General features: G+C 49.1%; 3 protein-coding genes across 3 annotated transcripts; 2 read left to right on the top strand and 1 right to left on the bottom strand.

Annotated features, from left to right (window-relative positions):
* LOC8081969 (probable leucine-rich repeat receptor-like protein kinase IMK3) lies at positions 638–2,250 on the top strand. Its single transcript, XM_002454640.2, has one exon. The coding sequence runs from the start codon at positions 959–961 to the stop codon at positions 1,814–1,816; it is 858 nt and encodes a 285-aa protein (XP_002454685.1). The 5' UTR covers positions 638–958; the 3' UTR covers positions 1,817–2,250.
* On the top strand, positions 12,720–14,774 carry LOC8082724 (RING-H2 finger protein ATL13). The gene has a single exon (XM_002454639.2). The coding sequence runs from the start codon at positions 13,198–13,200 to the stop codon at positions 14,524–14,526; it is 1,329 nt and encodes a 442-aa protein (XP_002454684.1). The 5' UTR covers positions 12,720–13,197; the 3' UTR covers positions 14,527–14,774.
* On the bottom strand, positions 20,562–24,638 carry LOC8082723 (probable alpha,alpha-trehalose-phosphate synthase [UDP-forming] 11). Its single transcript, XM_002452914.2, has 3 exons — positions 22,239–24,638; positions 21,621–21,894; positions 20,562–21,157 (listed from the first exon to the last, which is right to left on the bottom strand). Exons 1-3 carry the CDS (start codon positions 24,185–24,187, stop codon positions 20,831–20,833), a joined length of 2,550 nt encoding a protein of 849 aa, XP_002452959.1. The 5' UTR covers positions 24,188–24,638; the 3' UTR covers positions 20,562–20,830.

Raw genomic sequence — 25,558 nt, 5'->3', positions numbered from 1 at the left:
GTTACTTAAAGGAGACATTGCAACACCCATCAGAATACAGCCAAAACAGAAGATTAGTTAGTTTCTGACAAGCAACCATATGAAAATCCAATTGATGTTAAGAAAAGAAAACACCCACTATCACTAGCCAGATATTTGCTATACCCAAATCTGATACTTGAAGCCCATAACTGAAGAGATTATTTACCTGTGACTGTTTACTGCTCATCCGGTTGACATTTCAAGTAAACTAGTCCACTGATATATCCTGGTTTAGCCAGAAGCTGGCTTGGCGGACATACAGCAGCCAGCTTGAAGAAGTTCTTCACTTGCGTTAGACTTTCTGCTGCAAAGATCTTCTTTAGCTGAACGGTTGCTTGAGAGGGAGTTGAGCAGCAGTTTCCCATAGTGTTAGTCCTCTTCTACGTATTTGCTGCTGCTGCTTCCGCCGCTGCTTCTCGAAGAAACGGAGCCAGAAGACGTCGCGGGGCGCCGGTGGTGGCCTGCCGGCCTGGAGGAACTCGCAGTCGCGGCGGAGCACGCCAAGCACCTGGTTCGCCACCCGTCGCCCGCGCCTCGTTCCCGCCCGACTGCCACGGCTGACGCGGTGAGTCGGGCTTGTTCCCGTCCCACCACGGCCGCTGCGCCAGCTTGTCTTTGTTCCCGCCGCCACCCACGACGCGACCGTGCATCACGGGCAGCCGCAGCAGCGTCGCCATCGCATCGAGCTTCTAGGAGAAGCCGAGGATGACAGCGACAGGTGACTGCAAAAGGAGCGGCGGCGGTGGTGGACGACGGGCTGGACTGGGCGAGTGGTGATGATGGCGCGCGCGACGGGAAGAGCGAAACAGGCCCACATGTCGGCTTTCTTTTTGCGAGGAAAGGTGAGTACTAGGACTGTAGGGGAGGAGAGAAGAGATGACAAGCTCCCCCAAAATCTCCACTCCCGGAGTGAGTTCCCCACCACCACCGTCCCCAAATGTCCCGTCACCACCACCACCACCACGCCGCCGCCGCCGCCATAGCTGCCGTGTTCTTTCTCCTCACGGCACCTCCTTGCGCTGCCGACCCTAACGACGAGCGTTGCCTGTCCCACCTGCACCAGTCCCTCTACGATCCCTCCGGCGGTCTCAACTGGACCAAGGCGGCGATCTCGGCGCCGTGCGATGGCTTTTTCTCGCACCTCCAAGGCGTGACCTGCAACAACGGGCGGGTGTACAAGCTAGCCCTCCCGGAGCTCTCGCTCGGGGGCACCATCCCGCCGGAGCTCTCCAACTGCACCAACCTCCAGTCGCTGGACCTCTCCGCGAACGCGCTGTCCGGCGCCATCCCGACGGAGCTCTCCGCGCTGCTGAACCTCGCCGTGCTCAACCTCTCCGCGAACGCGCTCTCCGGCGCCATCCCGCGGGAGCTCGCCAGCTGCGCCTACCTCAACGTCATAGATCTCCATGGCAACCAGCTGTCCGGCCCCATCCCCGACGAGCTCGGCCTCCTCGTCAGGCTCTCGACCTTCGACGTCTCCTACAACCGCCTCTCGGGCCCCATCCCCGTGCTCCTCGCCAACCGCACCGGCGCTGGCAGCACGGCAGCCGTCGGGACGGCGAGGTTCAATGCCAGCTCCTTCGTAGGGAACAAGGGCTTGTACGGGTACCCGCTGCCGCCTTTGCGGAAGCGGGGACTCTCCGTGCTCGCCATCGTTGGCATCGGCCTTGGCAGCGGGCTGCTCAGCCTTGTGCTCAGCTTCTCCGCCGTGTGTCTGTGGCTTCGCGCCACGGACCGGACTGCAGCCACCCCAGGCGAGGAGGGCAAGATCTCCCAGCTCATGCCGGACTACTGAATCCATTCATCAAAGGTTGCATCTTTGGACATATAATTCCCCGTAATTGAACTGAACACGAGAGATTTTTCATCTTGGCTTGCAACAAAGGTTCCATCTTGGATAGATTTTGGTTGGATTCTTGAAGCCAAGATTGGATTCTGGAACGGGATCCGAGGAGCATAGCAGACATCTTGCTGCAGGCTGGTTGTGTCAGTAGTGGATCTTCTAATCTAATTGGAGACCGAAATTGCTGTAGTTTTTAATAACTAATGTTTTTTTCTGGTTGTGTTTTGCTCTCTCTTTCTCTTTTTTTTTTTTTGCTTTTATTTACAGTTTGGCAGAGTGACAGTTGGACTTGTGCTGAGGAATATTTGTCTGTAACAACTGGTCTTGCTCCCTCTCCGAATGCAGCGCCTACTCGATCCTTTTCTATTTTGGAATTTCTATTTCTATCTCTGTAGTAACCTATTTCTGATACTTTTTTTAGCAGAATTTCTAATACTTTTTTGTTTTTTTAGCAGAATTTCTAATACTACAAAAACCAAAAACTTTTCAAGACTTCCCGTCACATCGAATCACATGTATAGAGTATTAAATATAGATAAAAATAAAAAGTAATTGCACAGTCTAAATCAAGAGATGAGTTTTTTTAAATCTAGTTACTCTATAATTAGATAATATTTATCAAATAAAAACAAAAATACTACGCTATCGAAATCCAAATTTTCTAGGTCTAAACAAGGCCTGCCTAATAAAGTAGCTAATTTTCTAAGTCCACAGTTTTTTTTAGGCCAGCCCCGTTACGTGGGCCTAGGTATAGTCGTGTTATTTATGGACCTTCCTGGGCCTCCTTGGATATAAGAATGAGAAGCGTGATGGTGGATCTTTCTTTATAAAATCCAAACGCAATCGATCAACCCCCAAACAAAGTGCTGCTGGAGGTGGAGGGAAATGCTAAAGTCCTATTCAAACTCAAAGGTATACTCTACTTTCCATTTAGAAACACAATTAGCTCCTTCGCTGCAGCAGTTGTCCTACGCCCTACAGTGATACGTGAGGGGGAGCTGCAAGCACAGCTGCCACAGCAGCTGCAAAACTTTTTTTTTTCATTCTTAAATTGAAGTTTCTTATTTTTCATACAAATCAGGTCGTTTATTTATGCCTCGACTATTGCATTTGTTAAGGCTGTCTTCAACGAGAGACTCATTGCAGAACCCAAATCCAAAACAGATTTTCAACACAATACCTATAATGTCCAACAGAGTATCTATATAGAAGACCTATTTTGTGTGTCAGGAGAGGCATAACCCGAATGTGGGTATTCTATCTCCTCAAGGCCCATTTACACAAGGATTATTTTTTTGGGTTATGTTGTTAGAGAAGACCAAAAAATAGATATTCAACCTGTTATCTGTAGCGCTATCCAAAAGACGAATAAGTCTTGTATTTTGAGTGACGGTTATTGGAGACAGACTTAGGTGAGCTCTATCTCATCCCACTGCAAACAATCAAGGACTCGTTGTCGCCATCGCCTTGCCTCTACCACCGCTAGTCCTCCTCTAGCATCTTGTCGGAGGTCAGATGGAGTGAGAATCTATCATTTTAATGAGTTTTAGTCCTTAGAATTAGGTCTTTCTATGCCAAGTTTCTTAGTATTGGAAATTTATCTCTTCCTCCTCGATACGACGAGAGGGTAGGGTGGATTGTTTTCTCCATGGCGATTCCGTTGAAGATGAAGGCCACAACAACGTCAGCAACCTCCTTGACATGTCGGCATGGAGACTTGTTTTTTTGAACGACGGAATTTGTTCGCTTGTCTTATAAGCAGTACTTTTTCTGCCAGCCACTAGTATTTTTCTCTCAAAATAAATCAGCAAACAGTACTTTGAGCCATGACTTTTCACATAAGCGAACAGGTTGGACTTGAGATTTTGAGTTATACAAAACTTGGATACAATTTAGATGATCAGTTTCTGGATATACTTAGTGCATTTTTAGAGTGCTAGTAGCATGATGATGTACTCAGCTATAATCTAATACAATTCTTCTTTCTTTTAAAAAAAGACTATTGCATCAGTTTCACTATATAGCTTATCCAACATCTCATAATAAATAAAACAATACAAGAGCACTATACAGGTCATAGCATAATTTGGATTAAAATCAGGAGGCGCCAAGCACTTGAGCAACACATAGGAAAACACATCATGGGCCAAAGACCAATAATGGGAATTCTTCGTGAAAATCAAGAAAAATATCAATCGCTGAATTATAAAAAAACTTGATTAATTCTCACATGTTGCTTTGGGATTTCAATGGTCGATTTAAATTTAATGTCTTGAAGATGAAAATTTAAAAGATAATACAATGATGCATCAGATCCATGGCTAAAAGAAGATGGTTGTAGTATGGCAAATTTAAGTTTTCGAACATTGCACGCACACCATTGGTAAGAACAACAAAATATAAAACTAAGCACTAGTTTAAGTAACATTCAATGCATGAGTATTGTATGAAAATAATTAGCAATATGTTTATATAGTATGTTATTAGGCATCAAAGTTGTTGTCCTTATGAACCATTTAAAGTTGTTATAAACAAATGAAGCCATTTTGATAACACAAATATCTAGACAATATATTTGATTTTTGTTCCGGTTTCCAATATATAAATGTGTATACAAATATCTCGACAAACATCTTGGTGAACAAAAATAAGATAGCATATGCAAAACACAAATAAATTATGCATGTTATAATAAAATATGAGGTTCAGAACAATATTAGAATGAAACAAATAGAAAATGTCTTATTATCATTAGAAAAACTAGGAACATGCTAAGAAAACTGTACATTGCCATAGATCAAGAGATTGAAGCAGGAACTGATCATGTTAAACAAATACAACATATAATGGATTAACAAAAGAAACAAAAAACAGATTATTTTAAAGATTCAAATTCTAAAAGGAGAAAAACCAATGGTTTATATGTTGTCCGATATCAATCTGAAATAATACTGATCATATACCTAAACATGGATAGCAACTGTTATGACCAATCTCGTCTCCGTGTGCTATGCATCCATGCCATGAACAAAAGAATGGAACAAAATATATATAGATATATAAAAAAAATGGAGTGTTTGTGGCAAAAAACAATGCAATCCCGCATGCCAGCGTGAGTGGAGAAAATAGAGATGCATGCCGCTACGGCGCTACCCACTAGTGTAAGAACTAAAGAGACCGTGCGCTTAAGCTTATTTGTCGAATCTGTTAGTCATTTAGTAATATTTTTCTCTCACAACAAATAAACAAATAATATTTTTAGCTATGATTTGGCTTTTCAGCCAAGCAAACAGGCTCTAAGCCAACAGGCCCTTAGGCTGCACGATTAATTGAATACTCATATTTGTGCACGCTTTCATTGAGGAGATAAGGTAGCAGAGATAACATAGTCGCAAAAAAAAGGTAGCAATGTTCAAAAAAAAAAGGTAGCAGAGACAACAAAGATCTTGCATGCATTGACAACAGAAAGAAGGTTTGCACAGTAACGCCTCAAGATCAGAAGAAGTTAACACCTTTTGAGGCTGTAAAGTATTGATGACGTGGGCGTTGTAGTTCAAGCTTCAGCAATCAATACTTTCTTGTGGCCTTAATCATAAAGATTAATCTATCATTAGCACATGTGTTGTTACAATACTTTATTATCAAATCATGTACTAATTAAATTTTAAAAATTTGTCTTATAAATTAATCATAGTCTATATAATTAATTATTTTTAATCTATATATAATATTAAATGCATGTGTTTAAACACTTAATGGGAGAAGGTGTAATTTTTTTTGGGAGAAACTAACAAGGCCACGCATAGGACGCAAAACCGTAGCGGTAGGTCGCTCTCAGCACTGCCGCCCTAGGCGATCTAAGGGTCCCTTTGGTTGGGCTTTTGAACCTGCTTTTGTTTTTGTAAAAGCCAAAAGCCAACCAAAGGGCTCAAAAGCCACAAGTGCTTTTGCCCAAAAGCAGCTTTTCACGTAGTACAAATCCAAAAGCACATCACCCCCTGCTTTCACTGATTTTTAGGATCCGTTCAGTTTTTTTTTCAAAAGCCACAAGTGACCAACCAAATGACTTTTGGGTTTCTCAAAGCCCACATCCCACAACAGCTTTTTAAAAGCTCAAAGCTCACAGTAGCTTTTTCAAAAGTCACAGCCCAACCAAACACACCCTAAATATTTGATCTGTCGTCAGCCGCCATCATCAAAACAAGACCTCACAGCGATGCCAGGTGGTGCTCATGAGTCATGAACTCATGAGTCATGAGCTTTTCGTGCTACCCTGTTCGCTTAAATTTATCGGTTTAATCTATCAATTATTCAACTGTATTTTTTTATAATAAATTAATAAATAATATTATAAATCAATAAATAATATTTTTAGCTAATTGACTCACAAGACGAGTACAGCACACAAGGTCTGAAAAAATCAGTTTATTGTATACGGAGATCCTCTCTAGAGAGCTGTGGACAACATTTTGCTAGTGAGTACGTAGCTGCTAGCCTGGGGCATTGCTTTTTTTTAGAGGGCCTGCAGCCTGCTGTGCGCGCTGCAGTACTGGCGGTGTGCTGTTTGTAACCTGGGCTACGCGTTGGGCCAGCCCGCGCAGGCTGCACTCGCGCGTGTTTGTTTACATGAAAAATCTGTTGGGCCAGGCTGACACGCTTCGTAAAACGACTAAAGTCTTGCACGTCGAAAAACGAATATGAGTTCCGATTCTTCTAGCACTGGTACAAAATCAATAGCTGATAGTTACTAGTATTTTTTTACTGGCCGTTCATAAATGTATAGACGCCACTAGAAATAAAATTATCGGCTGGTTATGAACCACTGGTACAAATTTATTTTTACTGACTATTTCTTAAGCCTACCATTAGTATCATTAAAAAAATACTTTCTTCATTCTAAATTATAAGACATTCCAAGAATTTTGGAGGATTAAATCATATAAAGTTTAACTAAAATTATAGAAAAAATTATAAAGATTTATGAGATCAAGTGGATATACTATAAAAATATAACTAATGAAGAATATAATGATAATTAAATGATATCATAAATGTTAATTTTTATCATATAAATTTGGTCAAACATAAGATGCTTTGACCCTCTAAGATTTTTGGAATGAGTTATAATTTGGGATGGAAGAAAGTACATGATTTCTACTGGTGGTAGCCTTAAAACATCTAGTAAAACTGTTTTTATACTTATGGTTTTCTTAACCTAGCGTTATTATAAAAAATACATTTTTTCAAATAATCTCGGATGGAGAAATGATCCGAACAAGCATTATAGTATTCTAAAATATCTATAAATTTGTAGTAGAAAATAACATTCTCATTTAAATCATTTGAAACATAGAAATTATGTTTTAAGACTTATGATTTTAAAATTAATAGTTTTTGGATTTCGAAACCTTGGATGGTAGAATGATCAAAAGTAAAGTTGTAGATCTCTACGAGATCTAAAAGTTTATATTGTAGTAGAAAATAACTTTCTCACTTAAATCATTTAAAACACAGAAATATGTTTTAAGACTAAAGATTTTAAATTTTATATTTTTTGGATATCGAAATAACTTTGGATGGTAAAATGATCAAAAGCAAAGTTGTTGATCTCTACGAGATCTAAAACTTTGTAGTTGAATCTATTTTCATTTTAATCTATTTAGGACTTAAAATCTCTATTTTCAAATCTGTTAGAGTGAATACTAAGGGATCATTTATGATGTTTAGTCACAAGCGACATGTGGGTGCAGTGGTAATAAGTGCAATGCGAGAGACTTGAGTGCTGAGTTTGATTATTCGCAAAGAAAAAAAAGGTGACGAGTTTGATTCCTAGGTTGCATATGCATGGATTTCTCGCGAAAGTGAAATAAACACTCAAAATTGTATGTGGCTGCCTTGTGTGAGCCTCCTCAGGTAAAAACAATGCTTTTTTGCTCAATATGCAATTTCACAAAATCATTTACAGTGATAGTTTTCTTAGAAAAACACCAACATAATATTCATAGTGACGTTCTCTTGAAGACAACTGTTAAGTTTGCGATTTTCATCGGTCTTTCACAGTGGTAATTGATAAAAACGGCAATGAATCTCTGGCCTTCCACGGTGGTCAGCTGGTAAAAACGGCTGGGAAAATAGATTTGGAACGGCCAGCTTAGTTTTTATATTGCAGCTTTGGGCCTCATGAGCGAGCTGCTGAGAGTAGTCGACCTAAGGTGCATGACCGGTGGAGGCAAATAAACAGCAACCCTCGTTGGTTGCACCCAACAAAGCTGGTTGCACCATATGTCTGTGTGTGTTTGAGCCTATGCAGAGGATACAACGAGCTTGGGTCAAGTCCCACAATACCAGCAGCCATTCAGCCATTTTAAGATCCGATCCATATTTTTTAGCCAAACAAATTGAATTTTATGCACTTTACTCTAGAATAAATTGTAAGGACATCTAAAGAGGTGCTCTACAAACTCTACATTTTTTACGGAGTTATTCCATGATTGTGTTGTTCACTTGAGCTCATGAGTCAGATTTAGCTCTACTGTTTAGTCATAGAATAGTTTATTTCTCTCACAGTAAATCTCAACATTAGTATGAGCAGTTGCGATAGTAACCATCAGTCAAACAACAGTTTGTGAAGCAGTTCCAAATTTGCCGTGTCATCTTTCTTTTTCATTTCTATCCCCAGCGCTGCATGCGATCCGTCGTGGGCACTGTTTCAGATGGCCAACCAGGCCACTCGTTCGGTTGGCTGCTAGCCTACCACGCAGAAGAGAACAAGATTAGCAGCTCGCTCGCGAGGCAATTATTTGGCCACCACCGAGAATCGAATTATTTCTCCCGAATACCGATATCACATGAAAAGATATCATGAGTGGTAGTAGTATAGTATGATGCATGCATATACGTGTACTGACGCCAGACAAAGGGGCTCCACGGCTAACCACTCACTCTTGGTGGGGGTGTACTGGCCGGCCGCGAAATGCATGAACCGCGGCACGACACGAGCATCAATTCGATTTGTGCCGGGGGCGGGGCTAACGGTGGTTGTGAACTTGTGATTCTGAACCTGTGATCCTTTATTTCGACACGAAAACGATGTCTGCATGCATTGCAGTTGCAGACACAGGGGCACTGGCGGAGCCACCGCCCGGCCACGCCGGGCGGCTGGCCGGGCTCGTCGCGGCCGGTCAAAAGTAAAATTTCTTTATATCAAAGTATAACTCTGTAGTTTTCTAGCTAAATATTTTGCTTAATAAAAATTGTCCGGGCTCATGAAAGCGTCTGGCTCCGCTAATGCACTGGGGCGAATACAGAAAATAATGTCATTAGGGTCAAGGGCTAAGCAACGGGAACATATGTTAATACTCTATTTGAAAGAGTAATTTGCAGGTGAATTAAAAGCCAGTCTTAGTGGCCCGTTTCAATACACTATTTTCAAAACAAATCTGCTGACAGAGCATCAATAAAACGAACAATGAAACAACCTCCACAGTGCATGGGTTTCACCTTGACGTTTCCTAGGCTAGGCAAAGCATTTAATTACTGCAAAATGATTGGATCACATGTAAGATGGTGAAACGATTTAGTCCTCAGTGGGGATTTCATCTCGTTTCACCGCGTGGGAAACAAACGCCCGTACAGTTCACCATGGTGAAACTACTTTCTTCTCTCTCATCTTCGCTTTATGAAAAAGTGCTGCAGACATGACGCTCTAATAAATATACATGACATCCTGGTGAAACTCCCACTGGCCTTACCACGGTCACCTAACCGAGATACTCAGGCAGGCAAAAAGAGAGCATTCCGCGGCAAAAGCGGTGAGTTCTTCGCCCCGTGAATTAGTAAAAACTAGTAAACCTACTGTGTTTGCAGAGAAAATGACAGTTTGAAAGAAGGAGTGGAGAATCCCGAGGCAATTAAACTCCCGCATTACTGCTCGTCGTCATCAGCAGGGACAATTAAGGTGGATGCCGGGGGGTGGGGCTCCCACGAAGGCACGAAGCAAGCATCCCGGGCCCCGAGACCCCATGGGCGTCGTGATCGTGAACCCGAGGCGAGAACAGAAGACTTTGGAAGGTGCATCGATCGTTGGCCTCGGTTCCGGGCCGTCGGCCCCCATCTTTGCCGGGCGCACGAGTCCTGAGAGCGCGTCCTGTCCTCTTTGCTCAACACTGTGTCTCTTCCAATGTCAAACACCCCCATAATCCGTGCATAGAGACACTAGCTGTGCTGACCTCCGTTTATTAGTGGCCTCACCACTGGTAGTACTCCGTGCCAGCTGATGCTGCTTGGCCTTGGTGATGGCGCTTGCACTTCCAGTCTAGCCCACCTGGGCTTGCGGCATGCACTGGCACTGGCACTGGCAGTGGCAGCACGATTTGCTTGGCTGATGAGTACTACACTTTGACCGTGCTAGAGCCCAGCTGGAATCTGCGAGTGTGGTCGACTCCTGTCCTGCTATCTACCGTGCCTTGCGGAGCTGTTTTACACTTCTGGCTCTATGCGAAAAAAGGGAAGATTTTGCTTTCGTCTCCATTTTCGGCCAAACAGGCAAACACGTGAAGGTTTGAAGGTGAAACTCTCGCTGCTGCGGTGTTGCAGACCTGTAGTAATAACTTTTCTGCAATCTTCGTGCTGTAGTCTTTATCTTTTTTTTTTTCCTTTCTGAACTTGACCAATCTTTGACCTGCGGCGGCACAGTGACCAATCTTGATGCAAAGCTTTTGGCCTGTCCAGCCAGCAGAGTATCACGGGGCAGCTGGTGGTGGCTTGGGCGCTTGGCCTGGCCTGGCCATGCAGCTTGCCCAGCTTGGCTCCGCCTGCTGCTGCGTGTGTCTTGCTGCACGAGCAGGGAATTGATGGGCGCTTTTGGGGTCTGCCGCGGCAAAAGGTTTCTGGAATCTGGCCACGGTAAAATCCCAAGCAATCACCATCGGCGTCAGCTGGTCAAGCAAGTGTTCACTCACCATCACAAGAAGCATCTGGATTTGAAAGCCGCGCCTCGGGATTGGGACCGTCGGCTCCTGCCCCCAGTGCCCAGTGGTGCCCTCTGCTCCCTTTGTCACCATCTCTTGGTGCTCTCTCTGCTCCATTTGTCATATCTCTCTCAGTAAGAGATGGCCATTCAGTTAGATTTGAACTGACTGATTTGGTTTCTCTGTTATTTACAGAGTTTAATTATCAATCAATAAAGACCGATCGATCTCTATCTAGAGATCAAGAATTTTAGGTCTAGGGATAACGACCAAACTAATTGAGCTACCAATAAACACGAACAAGTATAGACCAAATTGAAGCACACAAAGTTTTTCGTGTTTCCTCACAATGAGCCTGTTGACTTTCCAACAACTACATGAGCCCAAATTACAACAACTGTATAGTGTCTCGATACCGATTATCGGTTGTCAACACACCAATTAATATGCCAACTTGCTAAGTGTTACCACGCTTGCCCAAATCTCCATGATTGGAAGGGAGAGAAGCGACGGATCAGGACCAAAGGCTAGGGTGTGACGACTGTGATAGCTGCAACAAAAGAGTTCCGGTCAAGTGTTATACATGCTTGGGAGTGAGAGAGTACTAGGTCAATGTGAGACCATGCGAGGATGGAGTGGCGAAGCTAAGAGCCAGGTTATCTTGTATAAGCTTGCATTGGAAACTACTGTTGGGTTTATAACTTAGGGGGTGTTTGGTTTGGCGTGCTAAAGTTTAACATGTATTGTAGCAGTTCCGTCTTATTTGACAATTATTATCCAATTATGGACTAATTAGACTTAAAAGATTTGTCTCTCAAATTACTCTCTAGCTATGTTTTTAGTTTTGTAATTAGTCTATATTTAGTATTTCATACATGTGTTTAAACATTTGATATGACAGGTGGTAAACTTTAACAGAGCAAACCAAACGAGGTCTGAGTTATTTTGGTTATTCGAGACTAGAGATTGAACTAATAGATGGAATTACTGTTATGCTTGGAACTCGGTTATAATATAAAACTGTGCCCACCCCTATCCGTGATCTCTGCTCGCCTTTCGCCTAGGGGGGGACCCTGACATGAGAGCGAGGAGATCACAGAAGCTGCCATGGAAATTTCACAGGCGTCCCTGCTGTCCGCATGTCCGTACCACATAACATCATCGCGCCACAAAACCATGCCCATCAATTCGACCCTGCCCCACCTGTCCGCGTGCATTCCTCGCAGATCCGGCAGCTTGCGGTTTGATTTAGGAGTACGCGAAACGCAGCTGATCCTTCCCCACGTTTCCAAATTCCAACAGTGCCGTTCGAATCGATCTATCGGATATCGCAGCATGGATGGTGGATCGCGCGGCTGTCACGACGGCAGCAACGGATCCCCGCTCCGTGCCCCTGTCTCTCTGGCAGCGTGTCTGCCTGCCCGCTGCCGACCTCGTGACTCCTCCCCGACGCTGCACCGCACCGGTAGCGGTTGCAGGTCAATGCCACCCCAGCAAATGCAAGACAAGTACACGAACACGACGACGCTAGAAGCGAGAGGAAGGGGGGCCGTATGCCCGTATCGTATCTAGTACACGTACACTGCGCTCAGCGAGAATCAACCACGACCTTTTTGTTAACCCTGCAAATGTCAACGCGGTTATAATATGCCTACTTGATCTAGGAACTGGATCCATCAACATCAACGAAAGAATCACCAGAAAACAAGAAGGTAAAAACACCGATAAAACCAGCAAAAAAAAAAAGAAGAAGAAGAAGAAAGGGCGTCGTCGATCTCAGCACATCAACGAACATCAGCACCGAATTGTTTGTTTTCTCTGACCTCAGCAGGGTGACCCACCACACTCGCGTGTCCCGCGCAGGCCACAGCTCAGCTCACAGGGGCGGCGCTGCTAACCCACACCTAATGCTGCGTCCTGCCATTTTCTAATCCTGATTGCAATTGAGTATTTCGCTGTGGCTCCTCACACAAATCTTCCCCCTCTAACCTGCATTGCAACTGCAAGTACTTGTAGCTAGGACTAGTCTACTAGTGCTGTTTCTTTTGTTGCGTCGCTCCACCACCACCACCACCACCTGCCCCCGGCCCTCGAAAAAGCTCAAGAATTCGAGGACTCTTCCTCCTCTTGCTGCTTCCCCTCCTCCACGATGCCCATGCCAAGATCCTTCCCCAAATCCTAGCACATGCGCAGCAATTTGTTTTTTGCCCCAAAAGGAAGGATTTCATTTCATTCCATTCCATGGTTTGGATTTGCCATCAACCAAAGGCAAAGCTTCTTCCTGTGATCTTCTTGTACCTCGGCGAGCTGTGTGGCTGATTAGTTGATCCAGGCTGTATATCTGTCTGGGTCTCTGGGATAATAATGAGCGGTGGCAATTCTTCGTGGCTGATGCCGCCGTCGCCGCCGGCGCCCGCGGCGTCGGCGCTCGACAACGTGGAGACCAAGATAAGCCCCAGCATCGTCCTCATCGTGGCGATCCTGGCGATCGTCTTCTTCGTCTGCGGCCTGCTGCACCTGCTGGTGCGCCACCTGCTGCGTCTGCGCCGCCGCCGCCGCCGCGCGCGGGAGGACGCGGACAGCGTCACGGCGTTCCAGGGCCAGCTGCAGCAGCTCTTCCACCTGCACGACGCCGGCGTGGACCAGGCCTTCATCGACGCGCTCCCGGTGTTCCTCTACCGCAACGTCGTCGGTGGCGCCGGGGATGGGCACGGGGAGGGCAAGGACCCGTTCGACTGCGCCGTGTGCCTGTGCGAGTTCTCGCCCGACGACCAGCTCCGGCTGCTCCCCAAGTGCAGCCACGCGTTCCACCTCGAGTGCATCGACACGTGGCTGCTGTCCCACTCCACCTGCCCACTCTGCCGCCGGAGCCTCCTCGCCGAGCTCTCGCCGACGTGCAGCCCCGTCGTGATGGTGCTCGAGTCCGACAGCGCCCGCGACATGGCCGCGTCGGCGGCTCGGGCAACCGACGACGCCGACGCCGAGCTAAGCGCCGGGGCCACGGTGCCGCAGGAGGGAGCGGAGGAGGTGGTCGAGGTGAAGCTGGGGAAGTTCAAGTGCGTCGAAGGCAACAGCGCCAACGCCAACGCCACCGCCGACGCGGCTGCGGACGGAGCAGGCACCAGCGGCGACGGCGATGCCAGTGCCAAGGAAGGTCTCGGGCAGAGAAGGTGCCACTCCATGGGGTCCTACGAGTACGTCATGGACGACCGCGCCTCGCTCCGCGTAGCGATCAAGCCGCCCAAGAAGAAACCGGCGGTGTCCAAGTCGCGCCTCCGCGGCGCCATGTCGGAGTGCGAGTTCGGCGCGTCCAAGCGCGGGGAGACCTCTCTCCGCCTGCCATTCCCAGCACCACCGCACAAGCACCAGCAGTGGGACGCGGCCACGGCGAAGCTCGCCAAGGACAGCTTCTCCGTGTCCAAGATTTGGATGGTACCGGCGTCCAAGAAGGACCCCGACGGGGCCGGCGAGAGGCGCGCGGTGTCGTTCCGGTGGCCCGTGAGCAGCAAGGACGAGGGAGAAGGCAAGGACAGGAAGAGCGGGAGCGAGGCCGACTGGGACGTGGAGGCCGGGAGCTGCGGCGGCAACAGCGCCGTGTCGTCACTGGCGGAGGAGAGGCCATCCTTCGCGAGGAGGACCCTGCTCTGGGTCGTCGGAGGCCGGCAACAGAGCAGAGTCGGGAACTGTTCATGATCAGCGCACGATTGTTTGAATGAAGAGGAAAAAAAAAAGGCAAAGAAATTCTTTTGTGCTCTTTTGGCAGATTGGTGGTAGTGAGTAGTGATTGCAATAGCTAGAAATTTGTAAAACCCAAAAGGTTCTGAAAAATTCTTTCTTTCGCTTGTGCATTCGGTTCCTGTCAGAACTCAGAAGCAACTGTCACTGGCGAGCAGCCATGAACTGAACAAACAAACACTGAAATCAGCTTCAGTTGCTATCGAGACAAACATCTTCAGGTCCTAAAACTGCAACTAACAATTCTGTTCTCAGCTGCCTAACAACAGCTTCTGAAAACAGTACACATTGATTATCTGACCCTTTGCGTTGCAGCTCACAGATTCAAAACCGATCGCTATGGGAGTCCTCCGGGGCAAAGAAAGGAGCCGCTGGCTGCTCTGCACCTACACGCAAGGAAAAAGGGCGTTTGGTTGGATCCGCGCATCGGATCGGCCGGTGACGGGCATGTGAGCGAGCGTTGCACTGCATGCTGCGCGCAGCAGCACCAGTGTCCAGTGCACCACGGCGTGCTCCTTTGTTTGCTCCTGCTTGTATTTGGAATTCTGGCAGGATGGCTTTCTCCTTTTCAGAAGCGGCAACGCAGGCGTGCTGTCTGAGTTTAGGAAGGTGGCGTGCATCTTAAAGGAGGCCACCCGCTCAGTCAGCGCTCAACAAAAGATTCTCTCTCCTCTGCTATATACATTTCGATACGCACGATCCTGAATTTATTTATTTATTTATTCAGGTTCAAACGATTCAAATGTAGAGTTAAGTAGGCGTACAACACACTGGTGATTTGAACTTTGAAGCTAAGCTCTGATTCAGGTAGTAATGGTTTTATGCATGCTGGTCATTTGAACTTTGAAGTTGAGCTCTGATTCAGGTACTAATGGTTTTATTATGCGTTCGATGGAAATGGGGTCAGTCGTTATGAGAACTGGCCCAGTGGCTGTTGTACCATTGACAGTAGGAGGACAAGATGTTCTCTCCCCGTCATCATCTCAAGCATTTGGTTTTTGGACGCTGGTGAGCTGTTCTTCCATCACCACTGGTAGCAACGGAAACGGTGGAGTCCTTCAGGTCACAGGCTGTTCCAACAGACAGTTAATGCACTTCGTACTACTACTCCAGTGGGCAACGCAAAGATGGATCTCTGCATCTCGCTTTGTTAATTAACTATTCCGCTTTTGAGCAAAGCGGTGGTTAATGCAAGCGCGCCACGCGCTGCAAATCAAGTCAAACGCATCTAACCCACGTTTACTACTGATTAATACCCCCCCCCCTGCTTTTGCAGAGCTTGGACAGAATAAGTCCTTTGAACTGGGCCTATTTGAAACCCATGAATTTCTAGAAACTGAATTTCAAATAATAGAGAGAAAAAAAGTCAGTGTTCCAAACAGTGAAACAGACTAACAAGTTTATGTTGCCGTCGCCAAAGCTTCAGTGCTCCGCCAGGGCCACCATTTGATCACGGATTACCCATTTTTCCGGTGGATCAGCACCACCATGCATACCTCACACGTGTCGTGGTCTCTCAAGTGGGCCCCCCAGGAGCATCCATTGACCACATTCATGTTCATGTGCCCGCTTGGTCAGTCGTTCGTTCCTCGTTCGTCGGTGCCGTGGTTTCAGGCTTTCAGTATGGACCCCTCGGCCTTTTTTGGGTGGGCCTCGTGCGGCCTGCTTTTGAATTGTGGTAGAGACGCACAGAGCGATAGACAGGGAGGATCCATGCATGCGCGAGCGCGACCTCACAGATTGGGCCTTTGTAGGCCTCCGCGGCCCTCCTTAATTTTGGGGCCCATCTTTATTGATTACGACTGTATGCTGCAAATGGGCCTGGAGACCTCCCTGGCTATTACCAAGCCCTCCATTTGCAAAACCCTGCACATCGTTGAGTTTGGAGTGCCCTTCTGCTCAAAAATTAACAAACATTGTAGTAGCAGTACAGGATCATTATATTCCTAGGACAAGAAGTAGGGTGTGGTGCCAGGGCACTCCTCTTTTTATTTATTTATTTATTTATTTGTTTAGTTATCCTTTTTTTCATGTAGAAGGATGGTTACAGAATATTACAACCTTTCCAAATTATAAATCGTTTTGATTTTTTCTAAGCAAATAATAAAAGCATAACATACATTCAGATTTTTACCATGCACCTAGTAGAGAAGAAACAGATGTTGTTATAATTTTGGGCGAAGGGAGAACTGCATTTTGAAACTTGAAAGCATAGTTAAATATCCTATCGATGTTTTTGCCTGTAAAGATAAACACTATATTATTTTTTGATAAAGTAAACACTATATATTATTGTGACCACGTGTCCATTCTCTTAACCATTTATCGAGCTTACTAGCTTGTTCAAACAGCCTCTGGTACTAAATGATAGATGACGGACTGTTTACGTTCGGGTGGACGATTATTATTACAGCCTTTGTCGCTTGTCAACCAAAGACGTCATCTTTCTCTCGAAAAAGGTACGCACACCAAGGATATAGAAGCAAGCCACGCACTCCTTTTTTTTTGTCAACGGAATATGCCCTCCCCGATCGTCCACTGGAAGAGACAGTACCAGAGGAATCAACTTGCGCAACCAGGCAAGTTGGATCACGAGGCACGGAACAACGCAGCCGCGACGTCTAGGCTAGGCTATTTTTCCCTTTTCCTAGCTTGCCGTCCATGCTCGCTTCGACTAGGACGAATCGGCCCGCCGAGAATGTGCTGCCGCCTGCCGGCCTCTGGCGGATCAAATACTGAAAAGTTATGGTCGTTGATTTATTACGAGAAAAAAAAACACTGCTTGTTAAGAGAAAAAGTACGGTGTATAAAACAAAGAAGCAGTTTCTATGTGCGAACGAGCGAGAGGGGAAAATGTAATCTCATGCAGACACACGGTGGTGACGTGGCGCGGCCGTACGTCGCCGTCCGGCCTCAGCTCCCGCCGCGCGGGATCCGCACACAGCGCGGGGCATATCCCCTCGGTCCGGTCGTCCTCGTCCAGGTTTAATTGACGAGATGCTTCGGGCACATGCTTACGGATCACCACCAGGCATCACCAGCTGAGACTGCTCTGCCACTGTGTCTAGAGCCAATTGTTAATTTAGCGCTCAACAACAACGCCGCCTGCACGCCGCGGATATTTCTTTAGGTAGATAGATATATAGTACGTCATCATATATAAAATCTCACTTGGAAGCCTGTACTGTCGTGTCCTTTGGCCGGACCGTGGATCTTCTCGGATTTCTTGGGAGCGATGTCACGTTGGTTGCATTGAACAAGATCGAGCTCGGCTAGCTATGGAAAGCTACCTCGATCCATCCCGGCCCGGTGCATTGTCCAAGCCGATCGAGACCATGTGATCTCAATGATGTGGCATGGTACATACAGGTACAGAGAATGAACGAACGAAGGAAGCGAGGATATTCTTTGCTTCTTCGATCACTCATCGCCAATTATTCGACCAGAGAGAGACATCGGTCACATGCATGTGCGTTGCCTAGCTCGTCCAGCTCCGTTCGTTCGGTCCGGATAAACGGATATGCATGCATCATGCCTATGGAAACTCCAAACTGGCTTGTGTCGTGGAACGGTTCGATTCAGAGTTCCGTTCAAGTGGCGTGGCGGCACGGCTATGTATATAGACTATGGTATTAGCTAGGTTGGAGTTGGATCATGTCGATCATGTGCAGACAGACAGCTGAAACAGACCCGGCGCGCGCGTAGATACACCGATCATTCGATGTGGCAGGAAACCTAACTTTGTCACGTCCACCTGTCCGAGCCATATCTAGCAGCGTAGTAGTAGATGACGGAGCAGTACGTGCATTAGATCGTGATTAGACCCGGTTTTACTGATGCGGTCGTGGTGTCCGTTCACTGCGTCCGATCCGGAGGTCGACGTTTCCGACGTCGCACCCAGACATCAGATAACGCGATAAGGTCATCAGATCAGAGAAAAGATTTGCGATGACTTTTAATGGCACGGAAGGATATATAGATAGGTCGATGGAGAACATAGAAAGACGGAGCAAATGCACAGCCTCTAGCTAGATATAGATAGATACAGTACAATGTGTGACATGTTAGCTCGAGAAATAGCGGCCGCTCCATGCAAAGCCCAAGGTGGTTTTGGAAGCAAAGTAGTACCAACACACAGCCACGGGGTGACTGAACCGGTGCTGGCGCAAAACAATGACCAGTCGTGTACAGGATCTCTCGTGGAGAAGAAAATTCTACACACGTTGTAGCTTCTCTAGCAGTAAACGTGCGGTGCGCGTGCATGCATGCTGTCCACATATGGATGATCTGATCGATGTTTTCAGCACCCGTGGCGTTTCCTTTCGCAGGACATGAACAGCGCCCGGTAGCAAAAATCGCCAAGCTCCGGTGTCCGATCAATCAGCCTCAGCGGAAACGTGTTTTGACAGCCGGGATATGCAACGCAAACCCCTTTTTACCTAAACCCCCGGGTCACCACTGATCACCCCGGCGTCCCGAGAGAGGAGCTCGCCTAACTCGTACTACTACTACTACGTAGTACCAGTAACGCACGATCGCAAGGCGCTCGGTCGATGTGGGCTGCTGTGCGAGGCGCTGGTGGCCATCCCAATTCCCAGCCTCCTTTCAGCGCGGACTTGCCCCTGAACCTGGTCAGAGCACGGCAGACGCCACGTCCTACAATCCATACCGACGGCTCCTACTACTCGGTCCGCGCGCGGCCGGGGCCATCCGATCTTTTTCACACGGGAATAGACCCGCACCGTACATGCCCTACGATCGCAGAGAAACGTCTCCATGCGCGGCACGGGAATCTGGCACCGATCGAGGTGGACCGGGACGGCACGGATGGTAGCTCCACGCCACGCCCGGCGGCCACGGCGAGAGAGCGTGCATCGAATCCAACGGGAGATAGACGATGGACGATGGATCCATTCCATTCCATCGGGTGGGCGAAAAAAGAATAGGAAAGGCTCGCCGTCGTGCGCGCGCGCTTATCCTATCCTATCCCAGCATCAGTTAGGGTCAGACAACCATTGTTGACTCGAGCCTCTCCTCTAGTCCTAGCAGTGGACATTGTCGAGAGGCTGCGCCGAGCGAACGGAAGATTCGTATAAACCTTCCAATCTACTAGTAATAACCGGGTCAAAGAGGTTAGCAGTCGTGCAAAGGCGAGGTCACGGCTTTGGAAAATCACCTACTGCAGCTAGCTTTGGATGCTGAGAAGTTTCCAGGTGGTAGCATTAGATTTTTCCTTTCCACATTGAGGCCAGGCCGTCTACGTATTTTCCTCGTCTGAAAGTCCCAACCAAGTTCCAGGCTGCTTCAGTGCTTCTACTATCTGATCTGATTGTTGTGCGACAGAGACTATTCACCTGGGTCAAATGGTGGATTTGTACAGGTACCGTTACCGACATGGTGTGCCTGTTGGCCAGACATCCGAATCATCATTTAGCCTTAAAGCCCCTTGCCGGCGAGGTGAAATGATGGATCACCCGCCACCGCGCTGTGGCCTTTAACTGACATCACGTCTCGCGTGTACCACATCAGGTACAGCCTGCTGCTGGAAACGGGAGGATGAACGAGTTCCAAGCTGCTGCTAGCTGTTGTTGCCTGGGCCTGGGTGTGGGCGAGAAAGAAGAAAAGACGGCCTCAATCATGGCAACAGCCGGAGTACTACTAGGGTGCCTTGTTACAGCAGAACCCTGTTCCCGATCCTAGGAAACGTCTGCTTCGGGCGCGCATGCAGGACGCTAGCGATACAAAAATGTCCTTGTGATACGAACTGGGGGCTAGGCTGGCTTCCCTTCGTTTCCACAGCTAGCATTGAGACGGACATGGCAGCCTGACTCCTGTTGCTGTCAAGGCGCCGCAGCGGGGATAGATAGGGGTGGATAAGGTAAGGAGCACCAGAACAAGATCAGGCTCTATCCTGCAGCTATCCATACCGGACCAGGATTCTATAATGCATCGAGGTGAAAGACTGAATGGGACTGCCAACAGGGCAAGCAAAGTGAAAGAATCAATTTTTTTCCTTCTCTTTTTCTGATTTCATCGTCATCGTCAACTACATATACAAAGGTGGTCGAAACATTCTTTGCATATTATCATACGGGCATATACAGGCACGAACGATTTGCGGGTAGCAATGTAGAAGAAAGAAAAAAGAAACCCTGTCGATCCTGTAACTGCAGCTAATCCTACACCACACTGTCTGAATCATGTTCATCATCATCATTGGTTATTCTTCCTCGATGTTCACTGCTAGCGCTGTGTGTGTTCCTCAGAGCGAACCTTCGAACGACACCCTGAGCTGCACCGCCGGCCTAGGCCGCTGCGACGGCGCGCTGGCCAGGCCGTCGAGCATCTTGATCACATCCACGGTGTCGTCCAGGTAGTATTTGGCCATGCTCGGCTTCTTGCCCACCGTGCACGCGAACACCTCGCTGCTGGCCGGGAGCTTCAGGCTGCTGTTGGATGGGCACACGATGCTCTCGAACATGTCCTCGTCCGACCGGTCGTCGCCGATGCACAGCACGAAGTCCGGCGGCTTCCCCGTTTTGACCATGGACGACAGGAGGCCTTCCACGACCACGCCTTTGCTGATGCCCTGCACAACAGCACCAAGAGATTTTTTGGGCATGTTATGTTATTTGCTTTCCTCCACCAATCCCAGAAATTTCCAAGTTGTTGCGGACAATGAGACAAATGGATGGTTCAGTAGTGTGACGGGTTGCTATCGGAGGGGCACAATTAAAAAGACCACATCCACAAGGCGGGCCGCGCAGTTCTCGCGGATTTCCCAGTCCACAAGGGCATGGTCCATGCTGATTCACAATCCTATTTGTGCAGAAGATACAGATTGTCCCAGGCATGTAGTGGATGAGGACTGGATTGGATTAGATCAATCCTTATCCGATGCCTTTTGGTTTGAAAGCTACGTCTACTCGATCGGCACGTTTCATACACATCCAGAAAAAAAAAAATTGAATTGAACCACCAACGAGTTTAGATATGGAATAAATTAATGAGCAGAGAAAACAAAACATGCACGCGTTTGGCTCGGCGCTCACCTGGGGGTTAACCTCGACGATGTGCTGGCCTCTCTTCACCACCACGGGTTCGTTGGCGAGCACGTTTTCGAGATGGTCGAGCAGTTCCTTGGCCTGGCAGGAACCGAAGTCAGGATCCGCCTCGTGGTGGTGCCAGACGATGGCGCTCTCCTTGTGCTCGATGTAGGAGCCATCTGTTGCCTCCGTGTACAGCTGCATCACAGGCTCCGCGGTCTTCTTCCAGTCGAAGTCGGCGGCCAATCCTGAGATCTCCCATGGCGCGTCCCTGCTCCACCTGCAGCCACAAGAGTCGGTGACCCAACGCATCAGGAATACTCCTATGTGAATGCTCCTCCTAGGATTTGTTCTGGAAGCAATAGTACTACTGCTAGTGCTAGCAATGATCTAAAGACTAGACATAGGCATTGCGCTAGCTCAGAATCTAGACATGTCGGTGAGTGAAATGTTTTCCTTAAATGTACGGCTCCCAGTCGTACCGGTACCCATTGCTTAATGAATTCGTAACCATTCTATTCTGTAGACCGAATCTGAAACAGTAAGAACCCAAATCCAAGCAAAGCAAACGTGGTACCAACTAGCAGATCTTCGCCGGTGGAACAGTGTAGGAAGATTTTTTACCTTGTGAAGTAACCGTGCTCCGCGGCGATGCCCAGCTTCTCGCAGGGGGCGAACCACCTGCTGAGCTCGTCCTTCCCCCGACCGCTCACGATGAACACTCTGTTCTTGGGGTCCTCGCACAGACGATTCAACACAGAGATGACCTCACTGCTCGGCGTCCTGTCGATGGAATTCTCTGGCATCACGGTGCCGTCGTAGTCCAGGAGAATCAGCCGGTTCTCCGTCCTACGATATGACGGGACAATGTGCTCCACGGAGAGCCGCCGGAAATTGGGGCCAAGGGCCACCACCTTGAAGCTCATGCCGAACCCGATCCCCCAATGCCGGCGCGAGAAATGGTCCTTGCAGGCGCGCTGCAGGTCCGAGTCGAAGGACCGCGCCCAGTAGGCGACGTCGTGGGTGCTCACGTACTTGTAGTGCTTCTCGTGCCGCAGCCGCTGCTCGGCCTCGGACATCCGCAGCGCGGCGTTCATGGCCTCCGCGACGGACTCCACGCTCCAGGGGTTGACGCGGATCGCGCCGCTCAGGGACGGGGAGCAACCGACGAACTCGGAGAGCACGATGACGCTCCGCTTGGGCGCGTCGTCTCCGAGCGCGGTGCTCTCCTGCCGGCACACCGTGTAGATGTAGGGAATCCGGTTGAGCCCGTCGCGCACGGCGCTCACGACGCAGCACTCGGCGGCCGCGTAGTAGGCAGCCTTCTCCTGAGGCGTCACCGGGCCGTCGATGAGCACGATCGGCGTGTAGCCGGGGGTGCCAAAACGCGCATTGACCCGGGCGCTGATGGCCCTGGCTTCGTCCTGCACGCCCTGCACGTCGCGCCCCTCGCTGCGCGCAGGGTTGGCGATCTGCACGAGCACGGCGCGGCCGCGGAGCTCCCGGTGCTCTACGAGCAGCTGCTCCATCGCCAGGAACTTGAGCCCGATCCCCTTGAACAGATCGACGTCGTCGACGCCGACCATGAGGCGCCGCCCCTTGTACGTCTCGGTCACCCGCCGCACCACATCCTCCGTCTCCGGCGCCGAGACCACCGATCTGAGCTGGCCCATGTCGATCCCGACGGGGAGTATCTTGACCGTCACGGTGCGGCCGTAGTACTCGATGCCGATGTAACCGCGCTTGGATTGGTAGTCGAGGCCGAGCAGCCGCGAGCACGCGGACAGGAAGTGGCGCGCGTAGTCAAAGGTATGGAAGCCGACGAGGTCGGCGTTGAGGAGGGCGCGGACGAGGTCATCCCGCACGGGGATTGTGCGGAAGATCTCCGACGAGGGGAAGGGCGAGTGGAGGAAGAATCCGACCTTGGCGCGCGGGAAGCGCTTGCGGAGGAAGGTCGGGAGCGCGAGGAGGTGGTAATCGTGGATCCAGACGAGGTCCTCGTCGGGAGACAGCACCTCGGTGAGGCGGTCGGCGAAGGCCCTGTTCGCCGAGAGGAAGGAGTGGTAGAGCGTCCGCTGGAACGGGAGGCCGCCGAGCGACGACGGCGTCAGCGGGAGCAGGTAATGGAGGAGCGGCCAGAGGTAGTGCTTGCAGAATCCGTGGTAGAAGCGGTGGTGGAGGTCGGTGGGAAGGTACACCGGCAGGCACGAGAAATTGGCCAGCAGGTAGTTGGACAACTCATCTGAGGCGGCCTCCGCCGCGGCCGCTGGGAGGGTGCCGATGTGGAGGACGGGCGCGTTGGCGGGCAGCCCCGAGCGGAGCTGGTACGCGACGGTGCCGGAGTCGACGGAGAAGTTGAACCCGAACGGCGCGGCCGGGTCCGGCGACGCGCGGAGCGGGAGGCGGTGGGAGACGATGACGCGGCGCGGCGGGGCGGCCGGGGATGGCGAGGTGGGCGAGGCCGGGGACGCGACGGACATGACGCGCGGGAGGCGAAGCGGCGTGGGCGACGGCAGGGGCACCTCGTCGGCCGCGGCGAGGTCGAGGAGGTTGTGGCAGGAGAGCGAAGGCATCGCCCCCGTCCTGCTGCTCTATCTGTGGGCGGCGTCGCAGAGGTGGAGGCGGCGGCGATGGCGCATGAAGAGATGAGAAGAGAAGCGCCGCGAACGCGACGAGGAGTGTGTCGTCGGGTTCCGCCGGCGGGCGGTCTGGTCCCTTGTGGAGACGGATCGATCACTTTTGGCGAAGCTTCTGGGGATAAGAATGGCCGAGGTGGGTCTCGGCCGCGGACGGAGGAGGAGAGGTGGTATAAATATGGCAAGCTGGATATATGCGTGTGCGTGTGCCCCCCCCGGCCCGCTCCGTCGTCGTGTGTGAAGCGAGGAAGAAGGAACGGACGGGGCGACCGGGAGTAGGCGGTGTGACGGCATGGCCATCATCAGGGCCATGGGCCTTATCCACATGGCTCGCCCGCGCGCTGAAATGACGGGACTGCCCCGCGGCTCCCCGACGTGGGGATGGATCAGTGTCGCGGTCGACTAACGGTTGGGTTTATCTATCCGTCTCTCTCGCACCGTATCCGCTCGTCCAGTCGTCGTCGCGGCTCTGCGCTTGCGCTACACCTCGCCTCACTTGCGGGCGGGATACGTACGTACTAGTCGCGTGCGCGCGCATGCGTGGCCGCGTGCGGCGACCACCCGGTGGTAGACGGATAGGATGGATGGATGGATAGCTACTACCGCCTACCGGTGCTACGCTCCGGTGGATGACAGGTGGGACGGCGCCTACCAGAGCTTGAAGAAGCCTGTTGCTTTGCGCCTTGTTTATGCTTGCAGGTTGCCTCGCTCGCCAGAAAACGAATTATGAGAGGATTAGGTGCTTCAGACAAATCATGCTGCACAGCTTGCGTGTCATAAAATCGTGCTAACATTGGCTTTAAAACGATGGGGGCAAAGGCAAATATGGTCCAACTTTATTCAGCGCAACTTTAGACGACTGTTAAGGTTATAAACTTATTACTCAATTGAGATAGAGAAGAAAAACGTTTGCCGTCTTTCAGCGTTCTTCATTGCTCTTTATTGCATTGGTACGGCGGAGAATTTTGTATCACCAAATAAAACTAGACTAGGGCACTCCCAATGCAAGACTCTATCGTAGAGTCTAAGACAATTAATTATATATTATTTATGTTATTTTGCTGATGTGGCACCATATTTATTGAAGAAAGAGGAAGAAAAAAATAAGACTTCAAGTCTTATTTAAACTCCAAGTCCACATTGTTCGAGGTAATAAATGACTTTAGACTCCATGATAGAGTCTGTATTGTGAGTGCCCTTAGTCCATTCATTGATCTGAAAAACCATATCTTAAAAATATTTTTCGTTAATTTATTGTTAAAAAAAACATTGCTGCCTAATAGAAAAAATACGGTATAAGACAAACGA

Source organism: Sorghum bicolor, chromosome 4 (assembly GCF_000003195.3).
Source record: "Sorghum bicolor cultivar BTx623 chromosome 4, Sorghum_bicolor_NCBIv3, whole genome shotgun sequence".
Classification (NCBI taxonomy): domain Eukaryota; kingdom Viridiplantae; phylum Streptophyta; class Magnoliopsida; order Poales; family Poaceae; genus Sorghum; species Sorghum bicolor.
The sequence above is the reverse complement of the archived record's forward strand: the minus strand, read 5'-3'. Positions and strand labels throughout refer to the sequence as shown.